The sequence below is a fragment of the Nilaparvata lugens genome, chromosome 12 (genome assembly GCF_014356525.2).
Source record: "Nilaparvata lugens isolate BPH chromosome 12, ASM1435652v1, whole genome shotgun sequence".
Classification (NCBI taxonomy): domain Eukaryota; kingdom Metazoa; phylum Arthropoda; class Insecta; order Hemiptera; family Delphacidae; genus Nilaparvata; species Nilaparvata lugens.
This window is the reverse complement of record NC_052515.1, coordinates 7,319,343-7,329,201: the sequence shown is the minus strand read 5'-3', so window position 1 is coordinate 7,329,201 and position 9,859 is coordinate 7,319,343. Positions and strand designations below refer to the sequence as shown.

Genomic DNA, 9,859 nt, shown 5'->3' with positions numbered 1-9,859 from the left:
TTTTCCCATGTCTAGATCATTCCCATTTTGAGGAGTAGGTGATAAATATTTTGTGTGTAAGATGATTGTGTCATCTAGACACTATACTAGTGATTCCAATTGATTAAATACTCATTTCTCAATTATTATTCATTTTATAGATTAATTTTTGTTTGTTATTCGATTTGTGTTCACTTCTCGGTTTTCTCAATATTGAATATTTCCAGTTTTCTCCAGTCTGATCATAGTTATAGTGCTTAACAACGAGTACAGCATAATTATGAAAAACAAATCTTCAGCCACAGATTATTGAAATCACGAGCTTTTTAATATTGTTTGCTAAGTGAATTAGTATTAACATCTCGTAATTCAGTTTGTTCTGTTCCAGACAGAATATGAATTGGTGTCTGATCTGCAAATCGAAAATGAGATCACCGATCTAGAGGAAGCAACTGCATTCATTGAACAGGTACGTTTGTTGAAATAAAATAAAACATCATTTTCAAATATTCAAAAATATCTTGATCAATTTCAAGTATTTTATCCGAATATAAAATCCAAATAAACGTCATGTGTTGTTGTGAAGATGATGTGGTAGATATCCATAAAGAATAAAATCGACTTGGTTTTTTTAAGACCACTAATATACTAGAACAATTTCAGATACTCGGTGGTTTCTAGTAAAACTCACAATTCAAAACTTTAAAACTAGTTCGAGAAACTAGTTTTGGTGATTACACCATTGTGAAACTCAAGATTGATAACAGTTCAACAACCAAAACTAAAGTATTTGAAGGGTGTCATACGAAAGTGCGAGTATTTCCAATTTTAATGTAAAATTATCAACAAATCTCATAAAAATATTAACTCATCGCAATTTAAAAGCCAAAACATAACCTCTCTAACCTTTGCTTTCACCTTTAAAACCTAATTGAACAGAACTTTTCAGGTTAGGTTTGTACACAAGACAATTGAAACCTGCAGTTCTGAGGTACTTCCTATCTGAATTGGTTTTAATATATTAGTGGTCTTGATAATGCTGATAATGGTGTAACAACCGAAGCTAGTATCAAATAAATTGTTTTAAGAAATTTGTGGTTTTGACAACAATATCAAGTCGCTGTCATTCAATATCTGAATGACTAAAGAAATAAATTGATTACGGTCATTGAATAACTTTGAGAATCAATTAAAAAATTGGATGAATATTATCATAGAATAAATATACTGTTTGATAGATAGGTACTTGTATTAGTGTCTCTGTTATTATCTAGCTGAATCATTACACTGGAAAGTATAATCATAGACATCTGATACAAGTATCTATTAAACAGTATCTTCAATCTATTGTATAATTCTTAAATGTTCCTTTGCTATATGTATTACCATTACTGACATTTTACAGAAATTCATTACCGTACATAAATTACTGAAGATTTTTATTTTCGCAGGAAGTTATAGCGCTACCTCCACACCTGAGGCCTCTCGTCGAGCCTGTGAGTATTGTTAGCCTCAAATTAATAGGCCTTATTAATTTGTTCATAAACAACTTTATTTGTTAATAATAAAGGAAAGAACTGGCTTATACACGTACGGGATAAGAAAATTATGTTGACGCATCATCACGTCTGAACTACCAGACTGATTAACTTGAAATTTTGCATTTAGATTCTTTATTAACCGAGGATGGTTATAGGCATATTTTCAATTCTTCAAGATTCCATTACGTCAAGTTTTCAGTTTGTCAAGTTTTGAATAGACCCTTGCGGATCACGAGTTACCTGCTAGTAATTATTAAGTGGTTGAAATTAACCCACCGTCAAATCTAATGAAGAATTCATTCTTACAAAGAATTTCTAATAAAGTATTCAATTATTACAGAAATAACTAGTAACTAACTTTCTTACATTTTTTTAACTAGTTTCATTCATCTCTCTCTGGATTAGGGTTGTATGGCAGAGAGGACCTGGAGTCCTAACTCCGCCCTAATAAAGGCATATAATCAATCATCACCCTCACCATAATGTTGGCTCCATTCCCCACTAAAATAAAAGAAAATGTTATATTGTCATGCAAGAATCGATAAATTCAGTGTTATGAGGATCTTAATATTTACTTCATGCCAGTTAATATAATAAATATCGGGGGACCGATCTTTGCTCTGTAGTGTAAAAGCATAGACAATTTGTAACGGAAGATTGAATTTATAGTTTATATTTATTTATTTTCTCAGTCGTACAATTAGTTTTACAGTTATATGAGGAGGCACAACAGGCTTACGCCCAAAACTGTTCCTTTTCAAATTTATACTACAGTCCAAATCAAAATCTAGGTTAAGCTACTATCACTCATCAAAATAACAATTTATTCACACTTCAAAAAACAAACACATCATCAATTACAAATAGATATACTATGAATTCGATTTAAAATGTGTGATGTACCAAAAGATTGTATAGCCTTCAAACTATAAATCGATTCATTCATAAGCCGTTATAAGAACAAAATAGATTCAATCACCGAAAAGCACTACAATCTTATCTGAGGTAGATAGACGACTGTTATCTAACCTACAGAGTATAAAACAAATAAATCAGTAATTATTTACCTTTCAAAAATTTTGTCAACGGAAAAAACCATATATGTTAGTATGTTTATTAATTTGATCAGTAATACAATATTTGAAGGTTAGATTTGAACCAAAACATAACCCCAAAACAGACCAAAGCTAACTTGTCAACAAGTAGCCAATTGAGAAGGCAGTTCGACCGATGATCGATCGTAAAAATTATATAATATCAATTCTTTCATTTTTATATTTTAATTTCTATGCCGAATAGGCCTGAATATTTATTTAATTAATGAACTATCATAAAGATATACTTGTTAGAAATATGAAGACAGATTAGCTTAGCCAGTATATGATGATTGAGGGTCGATATTCTAACATATAAAAAACCATAAACAAAAAAAAGAAATATTTAATTATTATTATGTCCGTTATTATTACAAGCATGTATATTCTTATATGTCTACTCTATGTTATAAAAGCACGTCTATGTTCTATAAAAATTAGCTACCCTTTGAAGTTATTTACAAATGCATATCACCATAGATGAAATTTTATTATTTATTTGTGTATTCTCATAATTATATGGAACTAAATGATAATTTGGAACAACTTAAAATCAGGAATTTCGCCCTATTTAAAAGCTTTAAAGTTGGACACATTGACACCACCCTTTCAGCGTATTGGTTACGTCACAGAATCTGACCAATCCTGAATTAATATGTAAATTTGGCGAGATAAATTTCGAAGAAGAAACTCAAGTGGAAATTAGAAGAAGAAGACTCGAGGCCATTTTGCAGAAATCATTAGTAGGATGCAGACCTAGTCCATGTACTTAATTGTTCAAAAGCTTTAATTTCTGTTTAATGTAATTCAATCTTTGTCTTTCTGTTTTAAAAAGTTGTTTTAAAGTTCCTATAATAACTGGTGATACTAAGTTTTTTCAATTTCATTTAAATAAACCCTGGAATTTTATTAGTGAGGTCTGTTCGACGTTTTTCGCCACGCGGAAGGATCCAGCCGGAACAATATATTCTACGGCCGAATATATTTCGAAAAAAAAACAGAAACAAAAGTCTACGTAAGTTATTCGAATATATAAAAGGGGATCCCCGTTGATCTACGAAAATTACACAGCGTATAAATTCGTCCATTTGAGAAAAGTCATGACTATAGTTTTAAGGGTATAAAGTTATCATAAATGATTTTTATTGTATTAAATAAGTTTAAATATCTACGCTGTACTTAGCCAAAAGGTCTATTTTCCTTAGGTGAAACCCCACCCTGACAATAATTTTAACTATTCATTTATTCTATTTTCTGAATCATAATTTTGTATTAACTTATTTTTGCCTATTTAGTTAGTGCAGTTTATGACCCTTCCAAGGGCTATTATCCATTTTATTTTGTTCAATCAAAGAGTACCAAATTTTCACATAGTATTCATAATTTAAAGATTCAAATCCGCTATCAATCAATATTCACTCTGTATCCATTAAAAATCATAATTTGTAAAATCTGTTCATTAATTTATTCAATATCTGCTGTAAAAGTATATCTTTCAGAATATATCCATATTACCATTTCATTAAACTCTGTTTCATCCGCACACCAGTCATTCTACTTAAACACTCCGAATTTAATGATACCAATATCCCGGCTAAATGAAGGTTAGACAACCTAACCTATAACTACATTCTGTTAAATTATAACCTCAAATACTGTAACTGTTCAATTATTTTCTTTAATCCAACCATTTTAATTATTAATTCCCTTTTTTCTGTACATTCACCCCCCTCCGTGGAGCAAAATAGGCTGCAATATTTGCCGACACAAGGTAAGGCCTTCTATACGAAGAAATCGTACTCATGGTTGAACGATTATAATCTTAGTTTATTGTCTTATGATTCAAAATCAATAATTATATATTTCCGTGTCCCCCCCATGGAGCTGGATTTTGACACATGACGCTTCAACGTGGGCTGGATTGTGACAAATGATATGCTATGTTTGCTACAATATTTGTTAATATACTATGAACTATTCTACACTAACAGCATCTAGTAACTATTTTGGACTTTCTGAAGTAAACATGTTTTCTAAAAAAAAGAGAAATAAACGAAAATAAGTTTCTCTTGCTGAATTTTCCTTCTCGTGAGATCAGCTGGATAATCCCACACACATGCACTCATTCACTCACTTCCACGGTATGGACAGACGACAAAATTTCCAGCTGTTTTTCCAAGGATGTATTTATCCTTTCAATGTCCTTCATCGAGTTATCCCAGGGTTGAGCTCTAGTGCAATCGAATCTTCATATCATAAACCTAATTTCTTCCAAATTTCGTGCGAATCGTTAGAGCCGTTTTCGAGATCCGGTCACATACATATATATATATATATATATATGCTGCTCGTTTAATAGTATAGGATATAACCGCATGAATAATTATATAGTTAGAATCTGTTCAGCAATAACAGCCAAGAGTATTTTCTCAATTAAAATTCAATACCAAGAGTATTGATGATAATCAATTGTGTGATTATAATACCTTCACTATGTCAAGGATTTTTACAATATGCTTTTTAATCAGTTCTCCAAAGGTTGTAGATATGGATGTACTTAGTGATGTTGTTATTTACTTTTATCAGTTTGAATCTTCATAGTATATTATTCAAAATTATATTATTAACTATTATGCTGTTATCTGATTATATTTCTGGGATTTTTCAAAATTGTTTTCTCATTCTATTGTTTGTATTGTATTTGATATAATTGTTTATTGCAATCAATACCTATGTTAATTGCAATTATTGTTTTATTGCAGATGGTTTTGAGAAAGTCGACACACTTCATTTCTATGAATACTGTGTTTGTAAGTATGACATATATTATTTCAATTTTAATATCATTCAAGAATGAGAATAAAAACATTTGATACTTTATTTCTATATAGATTCATTTTTTCGCAATAAGTTTTATTATTGAATGTAGTATCCCATTTCTAAAATGTTCATGCTCTATGGCATTGAAATGGTATTTCTTACCCCTATAATAATCTCTATTATTAGCAAAGACTACTTGTGGCATAGCCACTGACCCCCACTGCACCTGTGGAGATGTGCAGACGATGCAGCACTTTAAATCAGATTTATTTATTTGTATTTTTTTAAAAATCAAATCAAATTTACAACTTAAATACACTTTAAATCAAATTTACAACTCATTTTTACAATTAATTTTCAACTTAATGGATGACTGCCCACTGTATTCCTATGAAACGGGACTCAGGGTTAATCACTTGGAGGATGAGCGAGCCATGACGTCATGGCTGGAGGGGAGGAGGGGACTGTGGGATAGCTTGGCATCTGAACTCACAAAAAGGAAGAAAACCCAACGAGACATATTTATGTTGAACATTATAACTCTATATTTATTAGTTTGTCTATTTGTTGTTATTCGTGTATTTTATTGGTAACTGAACTGGGCCTGAAAAAACATTAGCATTTACAATCTCTATAATAGAATTTTATAAATTCATTGATATATATTGATATCAATGATCTATATTATCATTCCCTAATAACATCATCAATTTATTCTATTCATTTTTGCAGGGAGGAGGAAGAGATGTGATACCTCTATTGGGCGATAGATTCATGTCGGTAAGTCTATACAGGTATAATTTGGATTTACAGTTCGAAGCCTTTATACTCTGTATATCTTGTTCAGTATTTGTTATCTTGATTTCTTATCGTTACTTCTTCCATGACTATTGTTACTTGGTTATCGTTTTCTCTTATTGTTACTTTGCACTTTGCTTTTCAAAGTTAACCGGGGTTGGGTGACTTTGTCCCAATTTTGGAAAGTTGAAATTTTAAATAGCTTGCAACCAATACTAAAGTTGAAACAAATCACTTGCAATATTTTTTACTGTATTCTGCAATATTTAAAGATTATTTTTCATGAAATATTTTTATCCACTTTAATAAAGATATTAAAGATACCCACGGGTTGGGGTGACTCTATCCCAATTTCAAAAAACTATGGATTCATGTTTATTTCCAAGAGATGTGAAACGAACTGTAAATCTTCAGAATGAATAATAACATAAAAACATTATCCACTTGAAAAATTTTAAACTATTTATCGAAAAATTTCTCAGCTTCTGCTGCCCAATGTTGAACATCGATTTCGGGTAACAGAGATTGGAGATAATTTTAATATTTTTCTGCGAGATGGTACAAAGTCACCCCGGTTGACGGTACTGTTCTGTTCCATTGTTTGTCATCATAATTCTATCCACATTTTTGAAATGACATAATCCACTTGAATATTTTTCAGGTTTTTGGAGAATATGTCGTGTACTACGATTAGAAGAGTGTACTGGCAATATTAGGATTGGAAACTGAATCTACATTGGTAACTGTTCATAATATCAATTATTCACTATTTTTATGAATTGGTGATGTTTGTCGTTTCATCCCTTCAGTCAAAAGCAAACAACTGTAACTGAATGCGAAAGCTGTTTAAATATTTTAATTTCAACATAATCTTTCGGCCAATAGGCGAAGGTATGACCTCCTTCAATAATATTTCCATCAATTTAAGTCCAAATAGAAAAGCTCATTAGGCTTTAAATAGGTATTACAATATTTATTTCTAAAATTGTTATTTGTGCAACTAGTGCGCAAAGTGACAGTTTGCTGCACCGAAAGAAACGTTTACGCACGAACCATAGGCGAGGGCGGAATGGTTTCTTGAATGCAGCAGAGGAACTTTGCGCCCTTATTTCACATTAAATTTTTCCTACAGTTACCATTGAATATGAAAAGTGGTTGATTATGGGTAAAATGATGGCTGAAATCCATAAAATGTTTGTCTGTATAATTTTGTTATTAATATCAACTTTAATTTATTTTAAACTTGATAATCCAATTGAAAATTAATAATCGATAATTTATTCAAATTAAAAATTAAATTAATCCAATTAATTTGAAAATTTGAATAATTTCGAGTAAATCTTAATTTTTAAATAATTTTTCAACCAATCAATTTATGAATGAAAAAATATTATTTGAAATAATGAATCATCAATAATATTCAAAATGTATAATTTAATGAGTTTCTCATTTTTATTTATTTGGAAATCAGAAAAAATAGATAGAACAAATTCGCATTCAAAATACACGCCAACAATGTCAACAGTTGATTGGGATGGCTGCAAGAAAATAGGCAAAGTATTAAGAGTACGCAAAGTAATACTTTGCGCACTAGAGCGGAAAAGTGATTCTTTGCGGCCTGCAATCAGTGTAGAAATGGTCACTTTTCAAGGTACCTGTAGGAAAAAAATATTTCCAGTCTCATATCTCAACTCTATCAGTCTCATTATTGGAAACCAACCTCATGGTAAGCCTATTTTTTGTGATGCGGACTATATAATTTGTACTGCTCTAATGATCTCAGAACTACTTGGGTTATCAATGGATGAACTGGAGTTCTATAGTTTTCCATAGCGTAAGATGTTGAGTAGAAGGAAAATTGATGGTTTTTTTCAGACTAGTTTTGATGACAATCATAATGAAAAAAATTTTAGGCCCAATTGTTTTTCAGTAACTTAATTTTTCCATCATGTTTTCAATCTTGAAATATTCAGTAAGTTAATACTGTATTAGTGAAATTTTTAAAAAGCTATCTTCTTCTCAGTAATATTATTGTATTTAAATTATCCACTCTTAAAGATTTTTTAAATAATTTTGCACTCCTACAGAATAAGATAAATGAAAATAGAAACATTTTTTTTTGTTGAGGAGGAGATGATTTAAAAAATTATTTACTCCTAAAGAATACATCATAATAATATTATACTTGTAAATTATTTTTATTTCTTATATTGAAATATGATAAAAAGATGAGGTATTCACAAATATGAAAGACCTTGAAAATTGAGTGACTGAATCAAATGATATAATAAATTCTAAGTATCAGAGTAATGTTCTGTTTGAATGATATAATAAACTTTACACTGGTTTTATTCATAAAAATCTTTGATTCACCTCAATCTTTAACGTTTGAAAATTTAATTTTTATTCCCAATTCTCCTAATGAAATAAATTGTTTTGTTTCAGGGTAATGGAAACCTGTTAGTCAGGCGTAAAGAACTTTGAAGACGTCTCGAAAACATCGCTTGAAAATAGTCCACCACCTCATTATCTATCAATTCAATTGCATTTTCAGGGTGGAATTATAAGCTTGATTAGAAAACAAAAAAATGTAAATAAATGTATAAATTATTGCATTCAGTTGCTTTACTGAACTATTCATATAAGCGGTAGAAGTACGAGTAATCATGTATCAAGCTGGATTCCCATTTATCAGTGTCATTGAAAGTGAACGGCTCAGTGACAATATAATTTCCATCAGTTATGATAGGTGAAGAAGTTTTGAGCAATGGATGTTTTTTCTTCTCCATTGTATTGTATTGTTTGATCTATCCTATGAATAAATGGATGAATGAAATAATATTCCCACTCAGCAAGACTGAGCCAGTATGAGAACAGTCCATTAACACCTATGGGAATACGGTAATATTCTCATTGTACCCATCACTTTCACCATAGAGAAAAATCTGGTGTGGTACACTCACACAACTTTCCTTGCTCATTGAACTGTAAGCCTCATTCTTAAACGAGAATAATTTTAGGGAATAACATAATGACAATTGGCGGCAACATATTTGCAACTACGATCAGATTACTGTATATGTGTGTATATAATTGTTTTCAGAGTACTTTTTCCTTTGTGTAAATTGTGAAATTCGATGATTGTGTAAAAGTCGTCAAAACAGCTGTTAAATATCTCGACTATGACTGTGTTCTTTTTTTTATAAACTGCTCTACCTACCTACCACATACACGAGAAGGAGGTTACAAAGACCATTTCTGAAGGATGGAGTGGACCCCCCATTAGTTTCTCAGGAAAAAGACTCATGCCAGTTTATATAGCTGATAAACTATACAGGGTATGAATTTGAAAAAAATCGTCAAGTCATTTTTGAGAAAATCATGGTTTTTCAGTAACTGCCATTTTTCTCAAGAAGATTATGAAGCTCCTGCAATTTTCCCAGAAATGAGACTCATGTCAGTTGATAGGGCTTATGAATAGCTATCCATGGTATAAATTTGAGGAAAATCGTTAGAGCCGTTTTCGAGAAAACCGTGAAAAACATGGTTTTTTAGTCATTATCCGCCATTTTTCTTAAGAATATTACGGAGATCCTGAAATTTTCCCAGAAATGTGACTCATGCCAG

General features: G+C 30.8%; 1 protein-coding gene across 1 annotated transcript in view; it reads left to right on the top strand.

Annotated features, from left to right (window-relative positions):
• Nucleotides 1-8,847, top strand: part of LOC111049637 — a 52,767-nt gene extending 43,920 nt beyond the window's left edge. The window contains exons 18-23 of the mRNA XM_039438837.1: nt 368-448; nt 1,431-1,475; nt 5,377-5,424; nt 6,167-6,214; nt 6,894-6,971; nt 8,678-8,847. Coding sequence (XP_039294771.1) covers nt 368-448; nt 1,431-1,475; nt 5,377-5,424; nt 6,167-6,214; nt 6,894-6,926 — 255 coding nt within the window. The 3' untranslated portion in view covers nt 6,927-6,971; nt 8,678-8,847. The remainder of the gene's footprint in view (nt 1-367; nt 449-1,430; nt 1,476-5,376; nt 5,425-6,166; nt 6,215-6,893; nt 6,972-8,677) is intronic.
• The last annotated feature ends 1,012 nt before the right edge of the window (nt 8,848-9,859 follow it).